Genomic DNA, 27,500 nt, shown 5'->3' on the forward strand with positions numbered 1-27,500 from the left:
TACTGCACCTGTACATAGCCCATCTATAATTTAGCCCAAACAACTACCTCCTCCCCTACTGTATTTATTTATTTTGCTCCTTTGCACCCCATTATTTCTATTTCTACTTTGCACTTTCTTCCACTACAAATCTACCATTCCAGTGTTTTACTTGCTATATTTTATTTACTTTGCCACCATGGCCTTTTTATTGCCTTTACCTCCCTTATCTCACCTCATTTGCTCACATTGTATATAGACTTATTTTTCTACTGTATTATTGACTGTATGTTTGTTTTACTCCATGTGTAACTCTGTGTTGTTGTATGTTGTCGAACTGCTTTGCTTTATCTTGGCCAGGTCGCAGTTGTAAATGAGAACTTGTTCTCAACTTGCCTACCTGGTTAAATAAAGGTGAAATAAATAAAAATTAAAAATTAAATATTGAGATCTCTGGTTGCAGTAGTATATTTTTTACACGGAGGGAGAGAGAGTACGATGATTGTAAATTTACATGTCCCGTGAAATGTCACTTTAATGTTTAGATACTGTTTTAACCCATTCATATGTATATACTGTATTCTATATAACTACTACTGTCCACTTCATATGTATATACTGTATTCTAGTCATGGTTCATCCTATATAACTACTGCTGTCCACTTCATATGTATATACTGTATTCTAGTCATGGTTCATCCTATATAACTACTGCTGTCTACTTCATATGTATATACTGTATTCTACGTCCTGGTTCATCCTATATAACTACTGCTGTCTACTTCATATGTATATACTGTATTCTACGTCCTGGTTCATCCTATATAACTACTACTGTCCACTTCATATGTATATACTGTAGTCTACGTCCTGGTTCATCCTATATAACTACTACTGTCCACTTCATATGTATATACTGTATTCTACGTCCTGGTTCATCCTATATAACTACTGCTGTCCACTTCATATGTATATACTGTAGTCTACGTCCTGGTTCATCCTATATAACTACTGCTGTATCTATACTATCCTACTTATTCTACAGATATACTGTCCATATACTGTCATTTCTATACATCCCATATACATACTATCCTCAATGTCTATACATCCCATATATACTATTCTATCCTACAGATATACTATCCACATGGTTATGTCTATATATCCCATCACATATACAGTACATACTATCCTGAATGTCTATACGTCCCATATATACTATTCTATCCTACAGATATACTATCCACATGGTCATGTCTATATATCCCATATACATATACATACTATCCTCAATGTCTATATATCCCATCACATATATACACTATTCTATGTATTCTACAGATATACTATATATATATATATATATATATATATATATATATATATATATACACTATCCACATACTGTTCATAATGTCTATACATCCCATCCCATACACAGTACGTGTACCAGTACCAGTACATATATACACAGTACCAGTCCAAAGCTTGGACACACCTACTCATTCAAGGGTGTTTCTCTATTTTCTACATTGTAGAATAATATTGAAGACATCAAAACTACGAAATAACACATATGGAATCATGTAGTAACCAACAAAAGTATTAAATAAATAAAAATCGATTTTATATTTTAAATTCTTCAAAGTAGCCACTCTTTGCCTTGATAACAGCTTTGCACACTCTTGGCATTCTCTCATCCTATCAGGGCTCAGGCTAAGACCCAGGTGCAGACACAGGAAGCGGACAGTACGAGTCTCAGAGTTCATTAAAGTTCATGGGGCAGGCGAAAGGTCGTAATCCAAATCAGAGTTAAAGCAGATACAGGACGGCAGCCAGGACCAGATTCAGGACAGGAACAGGACGGAGGGCAGGATCAGATTCAGGACAGGAACAGGACGGAGGGCAGGACCAGATTCAGGACAGGAACAGGACGGAGGGCAGGACCAGATTCAGGACAGGAACAGGACGGAGGGCAGGACCAGATTCAGGACCCAGCGCACGGGAACCACGGGAACACACTGGTAGGACTTGAAGGGATGAGACGAACTGGCAACAGACAAACAGAAAACACAGGAATCATGAGGGGAGATGGAGATACCTGGTGGGGGGTGGAGACAAGCAGAAACACAGGTGAGGGGAGATGGAAGACACCTGGTGGGGGGTGGATACAAGCAGAAACACAGGTGAAGGGAGATGGAATACACCTGGTGGGGGGTGGAGACAGGCAGAAACACAGGTGAGCAGAGATGGGAGACACCTGGTGGGGGGTGGAGACAGGCAGAAACACAGGTGAAGGGAGATGGAAGACACCTGGTGGGGGGTGGAGACAGGCAGAAACACAGGTGAGGGGAGATGGAAGACACCTGGTGGGGGGTGGAGACAGGCAGAAACACAGGTGAGCAGAGATGGGAGAGACCTGGTGGGGGGTGGAGACAAACAGAAACACAGGTGAGGGGAGATGGGAGACACCTGGTGGGGGGTGGATACAAGCAGAAACACAGGTGAAGGGAGATGGAAGACACCTGGTGGGGGGTGGAGACAAGCAGAAACACAGGTGAGGGGAGATGGAAGACACCTGGTGGGGGGTGGATACAAGCAGAAACACAGGTGAAGGGAGATGGAAGACACCTGGTGGGGGGTGGAGACAGGCAGAAACACAGGTGAGGGGAGATGGAAGACACCTGGTGGGGGGTGGAGACAGGCAGAAACACAGGTGAGCAGAGATGGGAGACACCTGGTGGGGGGTGGAGACAAACAGAAACACAGGTGAGCGGAGATGGGAGACACCTGGTGGGGGGTGGAGACAGGCAGAAACACAGGTGAGGGGAGATGGGAGACACCTGGTGGGGGGTGGAGACAGGCAGAAACACAGGTGAGGGGAGATGGAAGACACCTGGTGGGGGGTGGATACAAGCAGAAACACAGGTGAAGGGAGATGGAAGACACCTGGTGGGGGGTGGAGACAAGCAGAAACACAGGTGAGGGGAGATGGAAGACACCTGGTGGGGGGTGGAGACAAGCAGAAACACAGGTGAAGGGAGATGGAAGACACCTGGTGGGGGGTGGAGACAGGCAGAAACACAGGTGAAGGGAGATGGAAGACACCTGGTGGGGGGTGGAGACAGGCAGAAACACAGGTGAGGGGAGATGGAAGACACCTGGTGGGGGGTGGATACAAGCAGAAACACAGGTGAAGGGAGATGGAAGACACCTGGTGGGGGGTGGATACAGGCAGAAACACAGGTGAAGGGAGATGGAAGACACCTGGTGGGGGGTGGAGACAGGCAGAAACACAGGTGAGGGGAGATGGAAGACACCTGGTGGGGGGTGGATACAAGCAGAAACACAGGTGAAGGGAGATGGAAGACACCTGGTGGGGGGTGGAGACAAGCAGAAACACAGGTGAAGGGAGATGGAAGACACCTGGTGGGGGGTGGAGACAAGCAGAAACACAGGTGAGGGGAGATGGAAGACACCTGGTGGGGGGTGGAGACAAGCAGAAACACAGGTGAGCGGAGATGGGAGACACCTGGCAGTTAACCCACTGTTCCCCGGTAGGCCGTTGTTATAAATAACAATTTGTTCTTAACTGACTTGCCTAGTGAAATAAAAATAATTAAAAATTCCTTATATTAAACAAAGCAGACGCCACCATTTTCTTGTTTTAAAATGTACGGATAGCCAGGGGTAACACTCAAACATAATTTACAAATGATGCATTTGTGTTTAGTGAGTCCTCCAGATCAGAGGCAGTAGGGATGACCAAGTGTTCTCTTGATAAGCGCGTGAATTTCACAGTTTTCTTGTCCTGCTCAGCATTCAAAATGTAACGAGTACTTTTGGTTGTCAGGGAAAATGTACGGAGGTAAAAAGTACAATATTTTCTTTAGGAATGTAGTGAAGTAAAAGTTGTAAAAAAATATATATAAAAAGTAAAGTACACATACCCCCAAAAAACGACATAAGTATTACTTTAAAGTATTTTAACATAAGTACTTTACACTAGTGAGTAAGGAGAGTGGTAAAGTGTAGTAGTCAGAGTGTCGTTTTTCCTGATTTGTGATCTAACTGCCCTTCAATCCTAAGTGATAATGTTTATATAGTAGTCTATCAAAGTAATCAGACCAATGATTTTACTCAATTTAACTTTGACTATATTTAACGGCTTCGCTTAAGTAAAACGTTTCAAACTTCTTCCACTACCAAAAAAACAATACTTTTAAAAGAGTTAAAGCAATTTACAGAATGTTTCTTAATGGAAAATGACCGTCTAGGTTTACCATGATATTGAATACTAATGTACAGTGTCGGGAAAAAAATGTAAATCTCTCTCTCTCTCTCTCTCTCTCTCTCTCTCTCTCTCTGTGTGTGTGGTGCCAACAGTATGTGAATCTCTCTCTGGTTAGAGTGAATATCAAGTTTCTGTTGGACCTTGTATGCAACTGATGATTAAAAAAAAATAGATTTAATCCTTTAGTTTTTAGAACAGGCCTCCCCATTCAAGTCAATGATGTCATAATGGGTGGACCATTGTGAGTGGACCCATAGGAGCGAAGCAGGAAGTAAAAGCAGGAAGTAAAAGCAGGAAGTGTGTGCTGTGATTTAGATTAGTGTTTCTATGAGTGTCACCACCTGCTGCTGTGTGCTACAGCGCTGGCATTAGGCCTGACACCCCCCATTTGGCTTAATTTGTAACAGAATAAGCCTCTTCGTCCAGCCTCTCTATAGAGTTAGGAGCTTTCCGCGCTAAACTGAGATGAGCCCGAAGAAGCCGGAGCATCTGCCGAGAGCAGGCTTAGAGCTAATCCCATCCCATCTTCACCCGCAGCCCTGCTACAGCCCTGTTAAAGCTCTGTTCACCCCGCTTCTTTAGGTGAGAGTGAAAACATAGCTGCTCCTCTCTCTTTTCCATCCTTCCCTCTGTTTATCCTCCATTAGTAAGCTGCTCACCCTCACTTTATACTGCCAGTCCATGTTCACCTAATAAGGACTTCTCCTCGCCCACAAATTGGGGGAAACCAACGTTCTTTCCCATTGACCCCCATTGTAAAAGCTGCTGTGTTGTAAAAGCTGCTGTGTTGTAAAAGCTGCTGTGTTGTAAAAGCTGCTGTGTTGTAAAAGCTGCTGTGTTGTAAAAGCTGCTTGGTTGTGCATTCGGAAAGTATTCAGACGCCTTGACTTTTTCCCAATTTTGTTACGTTACAGCCTTGTCCTAAAATGGATTAAAAAAAAATGTTTTCCCCTCATCAATCTTCCAACAATACCCCATAATGACATCACAATACCCCGTAATGACATCACAATACCCCGTAATGACATCACAATACCCCGTAATGACATCACAATACCCCGTAATGACATCACAATACCCCATAATGACATCACAATACCCCGTAATGACATCACAATACCCCGTAATGACATCACAATACCCCATAATGACATCACAATACCCCATAATGACATCACAATACCCCGTAATGACATCACAATACCCCATAATGACATCACAATACTAATGACAAAGCAAAAACAGGTTTAGGAAATTTGCAAATGTATTAAAAAGAAAAAACTGAAATATCACATGTACTACGTAAGTATTCAGACCCTTCACTCAGTACTTTGTCGAAGCACCTTTGGCAGCAATTACAGCCTCGAGTCTTCCTGGTTATGATGCTACAAGCTTGGCACACCTGTATTTGGGGAGTATCTCCCATTCTTCTCTGCAGATCCTCTCAAGCTCTGTCAGGTCGGATGGGGAGTGTCGCTGCACAGCTATTTTCAGGTCTCTCCAGAGATGTTTGATCAGGGTCAAGTCTGGGCTCTGGCTGGGCCACTCAAGGACATTCAGAGACTTGTCTCGAAGCCACTCCTGTGTTGTCTTGGCTGTGTGCTTAGGGTCGTTGTCCTGTTGGAAGGTGAATCTTCACCCCAGTCTGAGGTCCTGAGCTCTCTGGAGCAGGTTTTTATCAAGGATCTCTCTGCACTTTGCTCCGTTCATCTTTCCCTCAATGCTGACTAGTCTCCCAGTCCCTGCCGCTGAATGAAATCCCCACAGCATGGTGCAGCCATCACCATGCGTCACCGTAGAGACAATGCCAGGTTTCCTCCAGACGTGACACTTGGCATTCAGGCCACAGAGTTCAATCTTGGTTCCATCAGACCAGAGAATCATGTTTCTCATGGTCTGAGAGTCCTTTAGGTGCCTTTTGGCAAACTCCAAGCGGACTGTCATATCTTTTACTGATGAGTTGCTTTCCTCTGGCCACTGGCCACTCTACCATAAAGGCCTGATTGGTGGAGTGCTGCAGAGATGGTTGTCCTGGAAGGTTCTCCCATCTCCACAGAGGAACTCTAGAGCTCTGTCAGAGTGACCATACGAGAGTTGCAGCGATGAGACAAGATTGTAACAATTGGAAACCAGGAAATTGGGGGAGAAAAAGGGGTAAAAAATAAAAACAAATATTTTTTAAAAGGACCCAGTTCAACACTTATGGGAGATTCAGGAGTGGTACCTGAGACAGCGGTTTCCACCACCATCAACAAAACACCAAATGATGGAATATCTGGAGGAAGAATGATGTCTCATCCCTCCAATAGAGTTACAAACACTTGTAGAATCTATACCAAGGTACATTGAAGCTGTTCTGGCTGGTGATGGCCCAATACCTTATTAACACACTTTCTGCTGGTGTTTCCTTTATTTTGGCAGTTACCTGTATGTCCTGTATTTGCAAGGAGAAGAAGAAGAGAGAATATGAGGGGGGGGGGGGGGGTAGAGGAGAGAGGAGGAGTGGAGGGTAGAGGAGAGGACAGAAGAGGAGGAGGGGAGGGGAGAGAAGAGTGACTCAGTAAGAGAAGTTGTGACTCAGTAACTAGCAGGTCAGGATAGAGTGAGGGTGATGGAGGAGGGCGGAGGAGAGAAGAGAGGAGGGCAGAGGAGAGGAGAGGACAGAAGAGGAGGAGGAGGAGGGGAGGGGAGAGAGGAGGAGGGGAGGGGAGGGGAGAGGAGGACAGAGGAGATGAGCGGAGAGGAGAGGGGAGAGGAGAGGAGGGCAGTGGAGAGGAGAGGAGAGGAGAGGAGAGAAGATAGGAGGAGAGGGACTCTGCTCTCACACTCAACACCCTCAGAACCGGAACCCTAACAACCGGAACCCTCAGAACCGGAACCCTCAGAACCGGAACCCTCAGAACCGGAACCCTCACAACCGGAACCCTAACAACCGGAACCCTAACAACCGGAACCCTCACAACCGGAACCCTCACAACCGGAACCCTAACAACCGGAACCCTCACAACCGGAACCCTCACAACCGGAACCCTCACAACCGGAACCCTCACAAGCGGAACCCTCAGAACCGGAAACCTCAGAACCGGAACCCTAACAACCGGAACCCTCACAACCGGAACCCTAACAACCGGAACCCTCACAACGAGAACCCTAACAACCGCAACCCTCAGAACCAGAACCCTCACAACCGGAACCCTCACACTCCTATTGATAAACTCCTATAGATTTCTTTCCACACCTTGTGATTGACACTATGGCCTGTGTAGCAGGTCTCAACCAGGTAGGCCAATGTGGCAGATTGCCTGACAAGGTGCAAATGATGCCCAGGCTGACAGTGAGCACCAGTTTCCCCCTTGTGGTTTCTCTGAGCATGAACACAATTACTCCACCGTGTAGTTATACTGAACAAAAATATAAACGCCACCATTTCAAAGATTTTATTGAGTTACAGTTCATATAAGGAAATCAGTAATTCATATGGCCCTAATCTATGGATTTCAGTTGATTGGGCAGGGGTACAGCCATGAGTGAGCCTGGAAGGGCATAGGCCTACCCACTGGGGAGCCAGGCCCACCCACTGGGGAGCCAGGCCCACCCACTGGGGAGCCAGGCCCAGCCACTGGGGGGCCAGGCCCACCCACTGGGGAGCCAGGCCCAGCCACTGGGGAGCCAGGCCCAGCCACTGGGGAGCCAGGCCCAGCCACTGGGGAGCCAGGCCCAGCCAATCAGAATTAATTTTTCTCCACCCCTCCTTCGACAATACCGCAGGTGAAGAAGCCAGATGTGGAGGTCTTGGGCTGCTCAGTTCTCTGCCAACAGCTCTGGTCGACATTCCTGCAGTCTGCATGCCAATTGCACACTCCCTCAAAACTTGAGACATCTGTGGCATTGTGTGCCCCCAGCACAAGGTGCTCCTGTGTAATGATCATGCTGTTTAATCAGCATCTTGTTATGCCACACCTGTAAAGTGGATTATCACGGCAAAGGAGAAATGCTCACTGACAGGGATGTGAACAATTTTTTTGGACCAAAATCTGAGAGAAATAAAGGCTTTTGTGCGTATGCAACATTTCTGGGAAAACAATGTTTGACCATGAAACATGGAATCAAATCTTTACATGTTGCATTTATAGTTTTGTTCAGTGTTGAAGTATTTTCCACCTCACTGCTATTACCCACAGACAAAACACATCACAGTCAACACAACGAAGCCTAGCTGTCACGTCCTGACCAGCAGATGGAGCTGGTGTAGTAGTTTGGGGGTCAGGACGTGACAGTCTTGTGTGTGTCTTATGGCTCCTGATCAGGAACAGCTGGGAATCGTTGTTCCTGATTGGGAGTCATATATGTAGGAGTTGTTTGTCACTGGGGTTTGTGGGTGGTTGTTTTGCACAGTGTTTTTTAGCCTGCAAACTGTTGCTGCTGTCATGTTTATTGTTTCCTGTGGATGCTTTACTCCTTTTGTTGGGTAATTAAAAAAATGAGTATTCACATACCTGCTGCGCCTTGGTTCATTTCAGAAGACAGCCGTTACAGAACCACCCACCAACACAGGACCAAGCAGCGGAAGAAGGCTGGCGAGGTAAGGGAGACCGAGAGGCACCCCCAATAATTTTTTAGGGGGGGGCACAAGGGGAGTTTTGCGGGGCAAGAATGGAGCCCCAGGCCAGCTCCCCGCACTAGCATGGAGGTGCGTGTTCACAATCTGGTACGCCCAGTACCAGCACCACGCACCAGGCTTCAAGTGCGTGAACCCAGCCTCGCCAGTCAACAGTCGCCAGAGCTGCCCGCCAGTCAACAGTCGCCAGAGCTGCCCGCCAGTCAACAGTCGCCAGAGTGGCCAGACTGCGCTGAACTGCCGGAGAGGCCAGACTGCGCTGAACTGCCGGAGTGGCCAGACTGCGCTGAACTGCCGGAGTGCCCAGACTGCGCTGAACTGCCGGAGTGCCCAGACTGCGCTGAACTGCCGGAGTGCCCAGACTGCGCTGAACTGCCGGAGTGGCCAGACTGCGCTGAACTGCCGGAGTGGCCAGACTGCGCTGAACTGCCGGAGTGGCCAGACTGCGCTGAACTGCCAGACTGTCCCGAGCTGCCAGACTGCCCCGACTGTCCCGAGCTGCCAGACTGCCCCGACTGTCCCGAGCTGCCAGAGTGGCCCGACTGCCTGGAACGGCCAGAGCCTGAGCCGCCTCCAGGATAGGTGGGTTGGGGAGGGAGGGTGTAGCACAGTGCCGTCGTTGACGGCAGCCACCCTCCCTTCCCTCCCTTATTGTTTAGGGTTACTGTTTATGGGTTTTGTTGGGGATTTTGTTTGTTGTTTTTTTTTTTTTGTGGTTAGGTGCATTCCGGGGTCTGCACCTTGAGGGGGGGGTGCTGTCACGTCCTGACCAGCAGATGGAGCTGGTGTAGTAGTTTGGGGGTCAGGACGTGACAGTCTGGTGTGTGTCTTGTTGCTCCTGATCAGGAACAGCTGGGAATCGTTGTTTCTGATTGGGAGTCATATATGTAGGAGTTGTTTGTCACTGGGGTTTGTGGGTGGTTGTTTTGCACAGTGTTTTTTAGCCTGCAAACTGTTGCTGCTGTCATGTTTATTGTTTCCTGTGGATGCTTTACTCCTTTTGTTGGGTAATTAAAAAATGAGTATTCACATACCTGCTGCGCCTTGGTTCATTTCAGAAGACAGCCGTTACACTAGCCATACAAAACGACTAAATTATACCCCCCCCCCCCCCCCAAATAAAGCCATAATAAATAACTCGACCACTTTATTTTAGCTAGCTAACAATGACCAAGTCCATAATTAAAAAGTACATTTGAATGACTCTGAGTGGCAGTGTTTTTACAGCTAATGCCGGTTTACCTGAGGCTGACGCCGTGCAGGTGTTTGTACACATGCATATACTGTACACACACTCTCATTCAAATAAACACATACAAGAACACACACATACATGTAATAGTGCCAGACATGCACACAAACATATACAGTTGGCATTGCTGTTATGATTTCAGTTGATTTTCCTTGATGTCCTTTGTTTTAAATGTATTATTTTGTTTCATTGTTTGCTGTTCTGTCTTTTCTTTTTATTCTCTTTAGTCCATTCTCTTGGTTGTTGGTGCATTGGGGGGGTTCTTGGGGGGGGGTGGAGAATGGAATTAATTGTATTTTTTATTTTATTTTTCTTCCTGGGGGGGATTTTGGAGGGTTGAGGGAGCAGCTATTGGGGAACTGTGGGGGGGATCTTGGAGGGTTGATGGAGCAGCTATTGGGGAACTGTGGGGGAGATATTGGAGGGTCGAGGGACAGCTATTGGGGAACTGTGGGGGGGATCTTGGAGCGTTGAGGGACAGCTATTGGGGAACTGTGGGGGGGATCTTGGAGGGTTGAGGGAGCAGCTATTGGGGAACTGTGGGGGGATCTTGGAGGGTTGAGGGAGCAGCTATTGGGGAACTGTGGGGGGGATTTTGGAGGGTTGAGGGCCAGCTATTGGGGAACTGTGGGGGGATCTTGGAGGGTTAAGGGACAGCTATTGGGGAACTGTGGAGGGATCTTGGAGGGTTGAGGGAGCAGCTATTGGGGAACTGTGGGGGGGATCTTGGAGGGGTGAGGGACAGCTATTGGGGAACTGTGGGGGGGATCTTGGAGGGGTGAGGGACAGCTATTGGGGAACTGTGGGGGGGATCCTGGAGGGTTGAGGGAGCAGCTATTGGGGAACTGTGGGGGGGATCTTGGAGGGTTGAGGGAGCAGCTATTGGGGAACTGTGGGGGGGATCTTGGAGGGTTGAGGGAGAAGCTATTGGGGAACTGTGGGGGGATCTTGGAGGTTTCGGGTTCACGTTTTTTGGCCTGGTGATAGATCAGTCAACATGCCCTTGAGCAGGGCATTGACCCTGGAAATTAAAAATATATATTTTTAAAATACAATGACTAAGTTAAACCGAAACGCACCTTGGTACCTAAAGAGTTGTCTATCCTGCCTGGTACTGCACGCTAACCGCAGTACTAAGAGTGCCAACTCGCGTGGAAATGTCCATGTCCACCTCTCAGTTGCTATGTGAAATCTGTGACTTTAGAGACCCCCAGGTGCACTTCCACTCTAGTCCACTGGATGGCGCTGTTGCCACAGCCTGCCAAGATAGACCACAGCCTGTCGTTTCCAATGGGGAAAAGTGAGTCACAGTGGGGAGAACATGCAAGGAGGGGGCAGAGCCAAGAACGAGGCAGCAAGATCCTATTTACTCGTTCTAGCATATCTTTGCACATTTCCGTTTGGAAACGGATACTCTGTGTAGTGCGTGTGTGCAAAATCTCGATTTGACTTTGCGCTCCTTCTAAATAACGGTATTATTATTATTTTTAAGTTTTGGCAAAGGGTAAGGTCTACAAAACTTAGTCCACTCTGTTCGTAACAGATTAAAGTTTAGGCAACAGAAACCTGTATTGAGATCAATTGTTTCAACGATGAGAATATTTGCAGAATTTCGGCTAAAATCCATCTCGTTCCATGTTCTCCCACTGCAGGCCACTGGGCTTCCTCTCACCAGCAGCAGATTTGCTAGTGAGAGGAAACTTCACATTTATACATCTGATGAAATCAGTCTGTCTCATTGTATTTGTGGCTCTGCGAAGCGCAAGAAGTATGAATGCCCTGCATCTGCAGAACCGCATCACCGTAAATGCTGACCGGCCAAAGCAGAATACATTTGGACCATAAACGATTCTGTTGTCAACAATCGACTCATCGTACAGGCCAATCAGGAAGAAGCTCAACCCGGAAGTAATTCCTCCAGCTGTTAGCATTGGTGTGAGTTGAGAGAGAGAAGGGGAAGAGAAAGAGAAAGAGAGAGTGGGAAGAGGGAGAGGGAGAGAGAGAGAGAGAGAGAGAGAGAGAGAGAAGGGTGAAGATGGTGGTTGTTTGTGGCTTTCTTTGGCATGAAAAATAACACACTGTATAAACATGTAACCGACGACATACATCTGGTCTCGAACAAGGAACATTGTGGTAAGAGGCGACAGATAACGTTAGCTAGCTTGGCCGGTTAACGTAACTATGCTAACAGAATTGGTAGTGTTGTTATGCTAACTGGCTAGCTAGCTTGGCCGGTTAACGTAACTATGCTAACAGAATTGGTAGTGTTGTTATGCTAACTGGCTAGCTAGCTTGGCCGTTTAACGTAACTATGCTAACAGAATTGGTAGTGTTGTTATGCTAACTGGCTAGCTAGCTTTGATTTAGCTAGGAACAATATGTTGGTCAATTAAGGGCAAAAATAGCAACTGTTGTAACATGTTTTCAATGCTAGCTAACGTTAATCACGACCCGTGAATAGCGATTTCTTTCTTATTTGTTTGAATGATTTCTGAAGTTAATAATTGTAGCTTGTTTAGCTAATGTAATTGACCATTTTAATCAGGTTCATACATCCGCTGTTGTGTGTCTTGTCGCTCAAACAGATGTGGGGAATAATAATAATATTGCAAAAAATGTTTAAAAAAAACCCCACATTAGTTACTAGTAACGTTAGCTACTAAAGAAACATGATCAAACCAGAATGAAATGTTCTTCAGAAAGTACTGATCAAATGAATCGCTAGTAGATCAGATATGACAGGTTGTTCTTCTTGTACACAGTATAGCAAAGAGACGATGTGGACTGGATCAGAACAGATATGACAGGTTGTTCTTCTTGTACACAGTATAGCAAAGAGACGATGTGGACTGGATCAGAACAGATATGACAGGTTGTTCTTCTTGTACACCAAAGAGACGATGTGGACTGGATCAGAACAGATATGACAGGTTGTTCTTCTTGTACACCAAAGAGACGATGTGGACTGGATCAGAACAGATAGGACAGGTTGTTCTTCTTGTACACCAAAGAGACGATGTGGACTGGATCAGAACAGATATGACAGGTTGTTCTTCTTGTACACAGTATAGCAAAGAGACGATGTGACATGTGGGATAGTTATAACCTGTCACTGGCTTTCACTGCGTGTTAAGAGCCTGCTAGTCCAGGCTATTTAAAGATGGGTGTGACAGTAAACAACATACCAGACCCGACTATTAGGAGATGAGTTGAGTTTCCTCAACAGCAGAGGGAAGTGGAGCTTGACTGAATGATACCGATACTACAGCCAAAGTTGTGCTGTTTCTCTACTATTTGTTGTGTGGATAGCTGCGCCTAGATATGACAGCGTCCTAAATGGCTTCCTATGTCCCTTTTTATAGTGTGATTTGGGACGCACACCCTATGTTATTCAGGGCAAGCTCATTGTAACTCTTGGCATCGAAATGCTCAGCCTAGTTAACATGAACCTGGCCTGGACCACATTATACACAAATGGACACATTTGGCCTTTAAGATTCAAGTAGTTTAATGTGTTTGTACTTTCAGACAGGGCCTGTGGGAGAAAAGCTATATTGCTACATGTGTGTTTGTGTCCCCATCAGGGAAATATGCTGTTGTGGAAAGGATAGCTGCCAGTGTGCAGATCTGGGTTGAATCTGTGAGCACACACAGACACAGACAGACAGACAGACAGACAGACAGACAGACAGACAGACAGACAGACAGACAGACAGACAGACAGACAGACAGACAGACAGACAGACAGACAGCAAAAGCAGTTACTCTTCCATGTGACATAATCCATAGTACACAACATTATTCGTCAAGGACTGAAATACATACATTTAAAACATCACTCACAGCCTACATATCAGTACATACACGCAACATCTAGATCTAATACATAATACAGTGTAAATTCCAATATGTAGGAAATGGGACTGTGAAGAGACACAGCCCTATGTGCAGTAAGGTGTTCTTTTATCTGGTTTTATGGGTAGCTTGAGTTACCTGGGTTACCGGAGAGTTCCGTGTAGTCATTGCTCGATTTAATACGGTGTGATTCCCAGTCTGTTCTGGACCTGCGGACTGTGAAGAGACCTCTGGTGGTATGTCTTGTACCGATGGGTCTCTGAACTGTGTGTTTCCCAGTCTGTTCTGGACCTGCAGACTGTGAAGAGACCTCTGGTTGTATGTCTTGTACCGATGGGTCTCTGAACTGTGTGTTTCCCAGTCTGTTCTGGACCTGCGGACTGTGAAGAGACCTCTGGTTGTATGTCTTGTACCGATGGGTCTCTGAACTGTGTGTTTCCCAGTCTGTTCTGGACCTGCGGACTGTGAAGAGACCTCTGGTTGCATGTCTTGTACCGATGGGTCTCTGAACTGTGTGTTTCCCAGTCTGTTCTGGACCTGCGGACTGTGAAGAGACCTCTGGTTGCATGTCTTGTACCGATGGGTCTCTGAACTGTGTGTTTCCCAGTCTGTTCTGGACCTGCGGACTGTGAAGAGACCTCTGGTTGCATGTCTTGTACCGATGAGTGTCTGAACTGTGTGTTTCCCAGTCTGTTCTGGACCTGCGGACTGCGAAGAGACCTCTGGTGGTATGTCTTGTACCGATGAGTGTCTGAACTGTGTGCCAACTGTTTGAACAGGGAGTTCAGTAACATCAACGTCTCGCACAAAGACCAGTTAATGATGTCTACGTTTCAGTCATTAAGCAGACGCTCTTATCCAGACTGACTTACCAAATGATCTGTACTGGGGGTGATGCCCTGACGAGGTCAGATACCTAGGCTGTACTGGGGTGATGCTCTGATGAGGTCAGAAACCTAGGCTGTACTGGGGGTGATGCTCTGATGAGGTCAGATACCTAGGCTGTACTGGGGGTGATGCTCTGACGAGGTCAGATACCTACGACAACTCATATAGTTGTGATAGTAGATGTTGTTGCTGTGGTGACCTGCACTGATGCTAGACTAGTTGTTGCTGTGGTGACCTGCACTGACGCTAGGCTAGTTGTTGCTGCGGTGACCTGCACTGACGCTAGGCTAGTTGTTGCTGTGGTGACCTGCGCTGACGCTAGGCTAGTTGTTGCTGTGGTGACCTGCGCTGACGCTAGGCTAGTTGTTGCTGTGGTGACCTGCGCTGACGCTAGGCTAGTTGTTGCTGTGGTGACCTGCGCTGACGCTAGGCTAGTTGTTGCTGCGGTGACCTGCGCTGACGCTAGGCTAGTTGTTGCTGTGGTGACCTGCACTGACCCTAGGCTAGGCCTATATGTCCTCTCATTGTTCTGAAACATGACTTACCTTGTTTCACTAAGCCAGTGTAGATGGCATCAAGAAGCTCGCTGGGCAGCTGGTCTAGTCTTGGTGGTGACCTGGTCTAGTCTTGGTGTCTTGGTGTGTGCAGTACAGTGACATGGCTGAAGGGAGACCTACAAGGTTAAACAGGGCTGGTGGGGATAGGAGACAGCTGACTATGTAGTGCACTACTTTTCACCAGGTCTAAAAGGGGACAAGGTCTAAAGTAGTGAACTATATAGGGAATAGGGTTCTACACCTGCATTGCTTGCTATTTTTTGGGGGGGGTTAGGCTGGGTTTCTGTTACAGTACTTTGAGATATCAGCTGATGTAAGAAGGGCTTTATAAATACATTTGATTTGATCCTTAATGGGGCTCGTGTCCACATGGATTGGCCAGTCCAATGGCCCTGCCTTCTGCCTCTCACTAGACACGGGGGAATCAATGCAGCTACATCTGTCCAGAGAGCACTTCCCCCCCCCATTAAAAATAGCCTTTCTGGGGTTTAAAATCGTTAACTTTACTTTTAAACCCTTGTAATACACAAATATGTGACGGAGCGACACATTAGGGGTCACGCTGAAAGTCACTTAGATTCTTGGTTCTATTCCTGTGTTGTAGTGATGGGTACCAGGTGATTCTTGGTTCTGTTCCTGTGTTGTAGTGATGGGTACCAGGTACCAGGTGATTCTTGGTTCTATTCCTGTGTTGTAGTGATGGGTACCAGGTGATTCTTGGTTCTATTCCTGTGTTGTAGTGATGGGTACCAGGTGATTCTTGGTTCTAGTCCTGTGTTGTAGTGATGGGTACCAGGTGATTCTTGGTTCTAGTCCTGTGTTGTAGTGATGGGTACCAGGTACCAGGTGTGAATCTTGGTTCTATTCCTGTGTTGTAGTGATGGGTACCAGGTGATTCTTGGTTCTAGTCCTGTGTTGTAGTGATGGGTACCAGGTGGTTCTTGGTTCTAGTCCTGTGTTGTAGTGATGGGTACCAGGTACCAGGTTGATTATTGGTTCTAGTCCTGTGTTGTAGTGATGGGTACCAGGTGTGATTCTTGGTTCTAGTCCTGTGTTGTAGTGATGGGTACCAGGTGATTCTTGGTTCTGTTCCTGTGTGGTAGTGATGGGTACCAGGTGGTTCTTGGTTCTATTCCTGTGTTGTAGTGATGGGTACCAGGTACCAGGTGTGATTCTTGGTTCTGTTCCTGTGTGGTAGTGATGGGTACCAGGTGGTTCTTGGTTCTATTCCTGTGTTGTAGTGATGGGTACCAGGTACCAGGTGTGAATCTTGGTTCTAGTCCTGTGTTGTAGTGATGGGTACCAGGTGTGAATCTTGGTTCTAGTCCTGTGTTGTAGTGATGGGTACCAGGTACCAGGTGATTCTTGGTTCTATTCCTGTGTTGTAGTGATGGGTACCAGGTGTGAATCTTGGTTCTATTCCTGTGTTGTAGTGATGGGTACCAGGTGATTCTTGGTTCTAGTCCTGTGTTGTAGTGATGGGTACCAGGTACCAGGTGTGAATCTTGGTTCTGTTCCTGTGTGGTAGTGATGGGTACCAGGTGTGAATCTTGGTTCTATTCCTGTGTTGTAGTGATGGGTACCAGGTACCAGGTGTGATTCTTGGTTCTGTTCCTGTGTGGTAGTGATGGGTACCAGGTGTGAATCTTGGTTCTATTCCTGTGTTGTAGTGATGGGTACCAGGTACCAGGTTGATTCTTGGTTCTAGTCCTGTGTTGTAGTGATGGGTACCAGGTGGTTCTTGGTTCTATTCCTGTGTTGTAGTGATGGGTACCAGGTGTGAATCTTGGTTCTATTCCTGTGTTGTAGTGATGGGTACCAGGTGATTCTTGGTTCTATTCCTGTGTTGTAGTGATGGGTACCAGGTGTGAATCTTGGTTCTATTCCTGTGTTGTAGTGATGGGTACCAGGTGGTTCTTGGTTCTAGTCCTGTGTTGTAGTGATGGGTACCAGGTACCAGGTGTGAATCTTGGTTCTAGTCCTGTGTTGTAGTGATGGGTACCAGGTACCAGGTGTGAATCTTGGTTCTATTCCTGTGTTGTAGTGATGGGTACCAGGTACCAGGTGTGAATCTTGGTTCTAGTCCTGTGTTGTAGTGATGGGTACCAGGTACCAGGTGATTCTTGGTTCTATTCCTGTGTGGTAGTGATGGGTACCAGGTTGATTATTGGTTATATTCCTGTGTTGTAGTGATGGGTACCAGGTACCAGGTGTGATTCTTGGTTCTGTTCCTGTGTGGTAGTGATGGGTACCAGGTGGTTCTTGGTTCTATTCCTGTGTTGTAGTGATGGGTACCAGGTACCAGGTGTGAATCTTGGTTCTATTCCTGTGTTGTAGTGATGGGTACCAGGTGATTCTTGGTTCTAGTCCTGTGTTGTAGTGATGGGTACCAGGTGGTTCTTGGTTCTAGTCCTGTGTTGTAGTGATGGGTACCAGGTGGTTCTTGGTTCTAGTCCTGTGTTGTAGTGATGGGTACCAGGTACCAGGTGATTCTTGGTTCTAGTCCTGTGTTGTAGTGATGGGTACCAGGTGTGAATCTTGGTTCTATTCCTGTGTTGTAGTGATGGGTACCAGGTGTGAATCTTGGTTCTATTCCTGTGTTGTAGTGATGGGTACCAGGTACCAGGTGTGAATCTTGGTTCTATTCCTGTGTTGTAGTGATGGGTACCAGGTGATTCTTGGTTCTATTCCTGTGTTGTAGTGATGGGTACCAGGTGTGAATCTTGGTTATATTCCTGTGTTGTAGTGATGGGTACCAGGTGTGAATCTTGGTTATATTCCTGTGTTGTAGTGATGGGTACCAGGTACCAGGTCTGATACTTGGTTCTATTCTATCTGCTTTACAGTGGTGTGTTATTGCCTTTTCAGAATAGTATGTAGTGGAGTGGGATTGTCTCTGTTAGGGAGAATGTCTCACTCTGATCACTAATGTTGCTTTACAGGTGTGAGAAAGACCCAGTTAGCGGTGACTAAGAAGCTGGGTCACCTGGCTGTTGCTTTACGGGTGTGAGAGACCCAGTTAGTGGTGACTAAGAAGCTGGGTCACCTGGCTGTTGCTTTACGGGTGTGAGAGACCCAGTTAGCGGTGACTAAGAAGCTGGGTCACCTGGCTGTTGCTTTACAGGTGTGAGAAAGACCCAGTTAGTGGTGACTAAGAAGCTGGGTCACCTGGCTGTTGCTTTACGGGTGTGAGAGACCCAGTTAGCGGTGACTAAGAAGCTGGGTCACCTGGCTGTTGCTTTACGGGTGTGAGAGACCCAGTTAGCGGTGACTAAGAAGCTGGGTCACCTGGCTGTTGCTTTACGGGTGTGAGAGACCCAGTTAGTGGTGACTAAGAAGCTGGGTCACCTGGCTGTTGCTTTACGGGTGTGAGAGACCCAGTTAGCGGTGACTAAGAAGCTGGGTCACCTGGCTGTTGCTTTACAGGTGTGAGAAAGACCCAGTTAGTGGTGACTAAGAAGCTGGGTCACCTGGCTGTTGCTTTACGGGTGTTAGAGACCCAGTTAGCGGTGACTAAGAAGCTGGGTCACCTGGCTGTTGCTTTACGGGTGTGAGAGACCCAGTTAGCGGTGACTAAGAAGCTGGGTCACCTGGCTGTTGCTTTACGGGTGTGAGAGACCCAGTTAGTGGTGACTAAGAAGCTGGGTCACCTGGCTGTTGCTTTACGGGTGTGAGAGACCCAGTTAGTGGTGACTAAGAAGCTGGGTCACCTGGCTGTTGCTTTACGGGTGTGAGAGACCCAGTTAGTGGTGACTAAGAAGCTGGGTCACCTGGCTGTTGCTTTACGGGTGTGAGAGACCCAGTTAGCGGTGACTAAGAAGCTGGGTCACCTGGCTGTTGCTTTACGGGTGTGAGAGACCCAGTTAGCGGTGACTAAGAAGCTGGGTCACCTGGCTGTTGCTTTACGGGTGTGAGAGACCCAGTTAGCGGTGACTAAGAAGCTGGGTCACCTGGCTGTTGCTTTACGGGTGTGAGAGACCCAGTTAGTGGTGACTAAGAAGCTGGGTCACCTGGCTGTTGCTTTACGGGTGTGAGAGACCCAGTTAGTGGTGACTAAGAAGCTGGGTCACCTGGCTGTTGCTTTACGGGTGTGAGAGACCCAGTTAGTGGTGACTAAGAAGCTGGGTCACCTGGCTGTTGCTTTACGGGTGTGAGAGACCCAGTTAGTGGTGACTAAGAAGCTGGGTCACCTGGCTGTTGCTTTACGGGTGTGAGAGACCCAGTTAGTGGTGACTAAGAAGCTGGGTAACCTGGCTGTTGCTTTACGGGTGTGAGAGACCCAGTTAGTGGTGACTAAGAAGCTGGGTCACCTGGCTGTTGCTTTACGGGTGTGAGAGACCCAGTTAGTGGTGACTAAGAAGCTGGGTAACCTGGCTGTTGCTTTACGGGTGTGAGAGACCCAGTTAGTGGTGACTAAGAAGCTGGGTCACCTGGCTGTTGCTTTACGGGTGTGAGAGACCCAGTTAGTGGTGACTAAGAAGCTGGGTCACCTGGCTGTTGCTTTACAGGTGTGAGAAAGACCCAGTTATTGGTGACTAAGAAGCTGGGTCACCTGGTTGGCTGTTGCTTTACAGGTGTGAGAAAGACCCAGTTAGCGGTGACTAAGAAGCTGGGTCACCTGGCTGTTGCTTTACGGGTGTGAGAGACTCAGTTAGTGGTGACTAAGAAGCTGGGTCACCTGGCTGTTGCTTTACGGGTGTGAGAGACCCAGTTAGCGGTGACTAAGAAGCTGGGTCACCTGGCTGTTGCTTTACAGGTGTGAGAAAGACCCAGTTAGTGGTGACTAAGAAGCTGGGTCACCTGGCTGTTGCTTTACGGGTGTGAGAGACCCAGTTAGCGGTGACTAAGAAGCTGGGTCACCTGGCTGTTGCTTTACGGGTGTGAGAGACCCAGTTAGCGGTGACTAAGAAGCTGGGTCACCTGGCTGTTGCTTTACGGGTGTGAGAGATCCAGTTAGTGGTGACTAAGAAGCTGGGTCACCTGGCTGTTGCTTTACGGGTGTGAGAGACCCAGTTAGCGGTGACTAAGAAGCTGGGTCACCTGGCTGTTGCTTTACGGGTGTGAGAGACCCAGTTAGCGGTGACTAAGAAGCAGGGTCACCTGGCTGTTGCTTTACGGGTGTGAGAGACCCAGTTAGTGGTGACTAAGAAGCTGGGTCACCTGGCTGTTGCTTTACGGGTGTGAGAGACCCAGTTAGCGGTGACTAAGAAGCTGGGTCACCTGGCTGTTGCTTTACGGGTGTGAGAGACCCAGTTAGTGGTGACTAAGAAGCTGGGTCACCTGGCTGTTGCTTTACGGGTGTGAGAGACCCAGTTAGTGGTGACTAAGAAGCTGGGTCACCTGGCTGTTGCTTTACGGGTGTGAGAGACCCAGTTAGCGGTGACTAAGAAGCAGGGTCACCTGGCTGTTGCTTTACGGGTGTGAGAGACCCAGTTAGTGGTGACTAAGAAGCTGGGTCACCTGGCTGTTGCTTTACGGGTGTGAGAGACCCAGTTAGCGGTGACTAAGAAGCTGGGTCACCTGGCTGTTGCTTTACGGGTGTGAGAGACCCAGTTAGTGGTGACTAAGAAGCTGGGTCACCTGGCTGTTGCTTTACGGGTGTGAGAGACCCAGTTAGTGGTGACTAAGAAGCTGGGTCACCTGGCTGTTGCTTTACGGGTGTGAGAGACCCAGTTAGCGGTGACTAAGAAGCTGGGTCACCTGGCTGTTGCTTTACAGGTGTGAGAAAGACCCAGTTAGTGGTGACTAAGAAGCTGGGTCACCTGGCTGTTGCTTTACGGGTGTGAGAGACCCAGTTAGTGGTGACTAAGAAGCTGGGTCACCTGGCTGTTGCTTTACGGGTGTGAGAGACCCAGTTAGCGGTGACTAAGAAGCTGGGTCACCTGGCTGTTGCTTTACGGGTGTGAGAGACCCAGTTAGCGGTGACTAAGAAGCTGGGTCACCTGGCTGTTGCTTTACGGGTGTGAGAGACCCAGTTAGCGGTGACCAAGAAGCTGGGTCACCTGGTTGGCTGGTTGTTCAGGGACTGTTCCACAGTCTGACCCATTTAGACAGGAGACAGACAGACAGAGCTGCGCTCCACAAGGGACTGGGGTGGAAGGATACATGGAGATGAAGGCAGTAGGGCTGGGAACTGATGGACATAATGCTTTATAGCCTCTTCACTGATGTACATAATGCTTTATAGTCTCTACACTGATGGACATAATGCTTTATAGCCTCTTCACTGATGGACATAATGCTTTATAGCCTCTTCACTGATGGACATAATGCTTTATAGCCTCTACACTGATGGACATAATGCTTTATAGCCTCTACGCTGATGGACATAATGCTTTATAGTCTCTTCACTGATGGACATAATGCTTTATAGCCTCTACACTGATGGACATAATGCTTTATAGCCTCTACGCTGATGGACATAATGCTTTATAGCCTCTACACTGATAGACATAATGCTTTATAGCCTCTACGCTGATGGACATAATGCTTTATAGCCTCTACACTGATGGACATAATGCTTTATAGCCTCTTCACTGATGGACATAATGCTTTATAGCCTCTACGCTGATGGACATAATGCTTTATAGCCTCTACACTGATGGACATAATGCTTTATAGCCTCTACACTGATGGACATAATGCTTTATAGCCTCTACACTGATGGACATAATGCTTTATAGCCTCTTCGCTGATGGACATAATGCTTTATAGCCTCTACACTGATGGACATAATGCTTTATAGCCTCTACACTGATGGACATAATGCTTTATAGCCTCTATGCTGATGGACATAATGCTTTATAGCCTCTACACTGATAGACATAATGCTTTATAGCCTCTACGCTGATGGACATAATGCTTTATAGCCTCTACACTGATGGACATAATGCTTTATAGCCTCTATGCTGATGGACATAATGCTTTATAGCCTCTACACTGATGGACATAATGCTTTATAGCCTCTACGCTGATGGACATAATGCTTTATAGCCTCTATGCTGATGAACATAATGCTTTATAGCCTCTACACTGATGGACATAATGCTTTATAGCCTCTACGCTGATGGACATAATGCTTTATAGCCTCTACGCTGATGGACATAATGCTTTATAGCCTCTATGCTGATGGACATAATGCTTTATAGCCTCTACACTGATAGACATAATGCTTTATAGCCTCTACACTGATGGACATAATGCTTTATAGCCTCTATGCTGATGGACATAATGCTTTATAGCATCCTGTAGTTAATGGACTGTAGTTAATGGACTGTAGTTAATGGACTGTGGTCCTGTAGTTAACGGACTGTGGTTAATTGACTGTGGTCCTGTAGTTAATGGACTGTAGTTAATGGACTGTGGTCCTGTAGTTAATTGACTGTGGTCCTGTAGTTAATGGACTGTGGTCCTGTAGTTAATGGACTGTGGTCCTGTAGTTAATGGACTGTAGTTAATGGACTGTAGTCCTGTAGTTAATGGACTGTAGTTAAGGGACTGTGGTCCTGTAGTTAATGGACTGTAGTTAATGGACTGTAGTTAATGGACTGTGGTAGAAGGGTAGAATACAATTTTGAGGAGCCATGAAATCGACTTTTGGTAAATGACTATTTCTGATTCCTTTTCTCTCCATCTCCTTCCTTCCTTCCTTCCTTCCTTCCTTCCTTCCTTCCTTCCTTCCTTCCTTCCTTCCTTCCTTCCTTCCTTCCTTCCTTCCTTCCTTCCTTCCTTCCTTCCTTCCAGGGCAGGATGCAGTCTTCAGGCCAACGGCAGCGTGACACAGAGCAGCAGCGACCCCTGCTGTCAGCTGACGATGACCCCGAGGCTGCCGGACGAGCTGGTCCTCTGTTTCCCACGGCTGACCAGGACAGCCTGTGGTTCATCCAGGACGGCTGTGGTATAGTCTGTGGTGTGGTGACCTGGTTGTTGGTCCTTTACGCTGACTTTGTGGTCAATCTGGTGATGCTGCTGCCAAACAAGAGCTTGTGGTATTCCGTGATCAACGGAGCGTTGTTTAACTTCCTGGCTGTCATGGCGCTGGCCTCGCATCTACGTGCCATGCTTTCAGACCCGGTGAGAAGTTAGAGGGAGCAGACGGAGGGGGAGGAAGGAGAGACAAGACGGAGGGAGGAGGGAGAGACAAGACGGAGGGGGGAGGAAGGAGAGACAAGACGGAGGGGGGGAGGAAGGAGAGACAAGACGGAGGGGGAGGAAGGAGAGACAAGACGGAGGGGGAGGAAGGAGAGACAAGACGGAGGGGGAGGAAGGAGAGACAAGACGGAGGGAGGAGGGAGAGACAAGACGGAGGGAGGAGGGAGAGACAAGACGGAGGGAGGAGGAAGGAGAGACAAGACGGAGGGGGAGGAAGGAGAGACAAGACGGAGGGGGAGGAAGGAGAGACAAGACGGAGGGGGAGGAAGGAAGGAGAGACAAGACGGAGGGGGAGGGAGGAAGGAGAGACAAGACGGAGGGGAAGGAAGGAGAGACAAGACGGAGGGGGAGGAAGGAAGGAGAGACAAGACGGAGGGGGAGGGAGGAAGGAGAGACAAGACGGAGGGGAAGGAAGGAGAGACAAGACGGAGGGAGGAGGGAGAGACAAGACGGAGGGGGAGGAAGGAGAGACAAGACGGAGGGGGAGGGAGGAGAGACAAGACGGAGGGAGGAGGAGGGAGAGACAAGACGGAGGGGGAGGAAGGAGAGACAAGACGGAGGGGGAGGAAGGAGAGACAAGACGGAGGGGGAGGAAGGAGAGACAAGACGGAGGGAGGAGGAAGGAGAGACAAGACGGAGGGGGAGGAAGGAGAGACAAGACGGAGGGGGAGGGAGGAAGGAGAGACAAGACGGAGGGGGAGGAAGGAGAGACAAGACGGGGGGGGGGGAGGAAGGAGAGACAAGACGGAGGGGGAGGAAGGAGAGACAAGACGGGGGGGGGGGGAGGAAGGAGAGACAAGACGGGGGGGAAGGAAGGAGAGAGAGACGAGGCGGAGGAAGGAGAGAGAGACAAGACAGAGGGGGAGGAAGGACAGACAAGACGGAGGGAGGAAGGAGAGACAAGACGGAGGGGGGGGAAGGAAGGAGAGAGAGACGAGGCGGTGGGAGGCTCTGGTCAATGGAGCACCTCAGAACGATGAGAAGTCTGTCTCTGTGAGGACAGGGACGGACTCTCCCTGGGAGAAGGAGACAGTCTCCTGGTAGGGTGAGTCAGTCAGTCAGTCTGTCTGTTCCTGCAGCACTAGTCTGTCAGGGTAAAGACTATATAGGTTGATGTCTCCTCAGGGTAAAGACTATATAGGTTGATGTCTCCTCAGGGTAAAGACTATATAGGTTGATGTCTCCTCAGGGTAAAGACTATATAGGTTGATGTCTCCTCAGGGTAAAGACTATATAGGTTGATGTCTCCTCAGGGTAAAGACTATATAGGTTGATGTCTCCTCAGGGTAAAGACTATATAGGTTGATGTCTCCTCAGGGTAAAGACTATATAGGTTGATATCTCCTCAGGGTAAAGACTATATAGGTTGATGTCTCCTCAGGGTAAAGACTATATAGGTTGATGTCTCCTCAGGGTAAAGACTATATAGGTTGATGTCTCCTCAGGGTAAAGACTATATAGGTTGATGTCTCCTCAGGGTAAAGACTATATAGGTTGATGTCTCCTCAGGGTAAAGACTATATAGGTTGATGTCTCCTCAGGGTAAAGACTATATAGGTTGATATCTCCTCAGGGTAAAGACTATATAGGTTGATGTCTCCTCTCCTCAGGGTAAAGACTATATAGGTTGATGTCTCCTCAGGGTAAAGACTATATAGGTTGATGTCTCATCAGGGTAAAGACTATATAGGTTGATGTCTCCTCAGGGTAAAGACTATATAGGTTGATGTCTCCTCAGGGTAAAGACTATATAGGTTGATGTCTCCTCTCCTCAGGGTAAAGACTATATAGGTTGATGTCTCCTCAGGGTAAAGACTATATAGGTTGATGTCTCCTCAGGGTAAAGACTATATAGGTTGATGTCTCCTCTCCTCAGGGTAAAGACTATATAGGTTGATGTCTCCTCAGGGTAAAGACTATATAGGTTGATGTCTCCTCAGGGTAAAGACTATATAGGTTGATGTCTCCTCAGGGTAAAGACTATATAGGTTGATGTCTCCTCAGGGTAAAGACTATATAGGTTGATGTCTCCTCTCCTCAGGGTAAAGACTATATAGGTTGATGTCTCCTCAGGGTAAAGACTATATAGGTTGATGTCTCCTCAGGGTAAAGACTATATAGGTTGATGTCTCCTCAGGGTAAAGACTATATAGGTTGATGTCTCCTCAGGGTAAAGACTATATAGGTTGATATCTCCTCAGGGTAAAGACTATATAGGTTGATGTCTCCTCAGGGTAAAGACTATATAGGTTGATGTCTCCTCAGGGTAAAGACTATATAGGTTGATGTCTCCTCAGGGTAAAGACTATATAGGTTGATGTCTCCTCAGGGTAAATACTATATAGGTTGATGTTTCCTCAGGGTAAAGACTATATAGGTTGATGTCTCCTCAGGGTAAAGACTATATAGGTTGATGTCTCCTCAGGGTAAAGACTATATAGGTTGATGTCTCCTCAGGGTAAAGACTATATAGGTTGATGTCTCCTCTCCTCAGGGTAAAGACTATATAGGTTGATGTCTCCTCAGGGTAAAGACTATATAGGTTGATGTCTCCTCTCCTCAGGGTAAAGACTATATAGGTTGATGTCTCCTCAGGGTAAAGACTATATAGGTTGATGTCTCCTCAGGGTAAAGACTATATAGGTTGATGTCTCCTCAGGGTAAAGACTATATAGGTTGATGTCTCCTCTCCTCAGGGTAAAGACTATATAGGTTGATGTCTCCTCAGGGTAAAGACTATATAGGTTGATGTCTCCTCAGGGTAAAGACTATATAGGTTGATGTCTCCTCAGGGTAAAGACTATATAGGTTGATGTCTCCTCAGGGTAAAGACTATATAGGTTGATGTCTCCTCAGGGTAAAGACTATATAGGTTGATGTCTCCTCAGGGTAAAGACTATATAGGTTGATGTCTCCTCAGGGTAAAGACTATATAGGTTGATGTCTCCTCAGGGTAAAGACTATATAGGTTGATGTCTCCTCAGGGTAAAGACTATATAGGTTGATGTCTCCTCAGGGTAAAGACTATATAGGTTGATGTCTCCTCTCCTCAGGGTAAAGACTATATAGGTTGATGTCTCCTCAGGGTAAAGACTATATAGGTTGATGTCTCCTCAGGGTAAAGACTATATAGGTTGATGTCTCCTCAGGGTAAAGACTATATAGGTTGATGTTTCCTCAGGGTAAATACTAGGTTGTTTCATGTATAGAATATATATAATATTGAATAATCTCTGAAGCTGCTTTGTGTCCTTCCTGTTCTGACGTTGACGTCTATAACTCCTCCCATCAGGGGGCGGTTCCTCAGGGCAACGCCACCAAAGACTACATGGACAGTCTGCAGCTGAAACCTGGAGAGGTCATCTATAAATGTCCCAAGTGCTGCAGCATCAAGCCACAGAGAGCTCACCACTGCAGGTAGACACCACGACAGAGATGTTATATATATATCTATAGATACCTATCACATCAGGACACAGAGAGCTCACCACTGCAGGTAGACACCACGACAGAGATGGTATATATCTCTATAGATACCTATCACATCAGGACACAGAGAGCTCACCACTGCAGGTAGACACCACGACAGAGATGGTATATATCTCTATAGATACCTATCACATCAGGACACAGAGGGCTCACCACTGCAGGTAGACACCACGACAGAGATGGTATATATCTCTATAGATACCTATCACATCAGGACACAGAGAGCTCACCACTGCAGGTAGACACCACGACAGAGATGGTATATATCTCTATAGATACCTATCACATCAGGACACAGAGAGCTCACCACTGCAGGTAGACACCACGACAGAGATGGTATATATATCTATAGATACCTATCACATCAGGACACAGAGGGCTCACCACTGCAGGTATACACCACGACAGAGATGT

General features: G+C 47.3%; 1 protein-coding gene across 1 annotated transcript in view; it reads left to right on the forward strand.

Moving 5' to 3' along the window:
- Positions 1 to 11,717: 11,717 nt before the first annotated feature.
- The window catches only part of LOC106588126 (palmitoyltransferase ZDHHC7), a 48,037-nt gene continuing 32,254 nt past the window's right edge, over positions 11,718 to 27,500 (forward strand). The window contains exons 1-3 of the mRNA XM_082969869.1: positions 11,718 to 12,279; positions 23,190 to 23,519; positions 26,890 to 27,014. Of these exons, the coding sequence (XP_082825995.1) occupies positions 23,196 to 23,519; positions 26,890 to 27,014 (449 nt within the window). The 5' untranslated portion in view covers positions 11,718 to 12,279; positions 23,190 to 23,195. The remainder of the gene's footprint in view (positions 12,280 to 23,189; positions 23,520 to 26,889; positions 27,015 to 27,500) is intronic.

The sequence above is a fragment of the Salmo salar genome, chromosome 26, assembly GCF_965601325.2.
Source record: "Salmo salar chromosome 26, fSalSal1, whole genome shotgun sequence".
In the NCBI taxonomy this organism is placed as follows: Eukaryota; Metazoa; Chordata; class Actinopteri; order Salmoniformes; family Salmonidae; genus Salmo; species Salmo salar.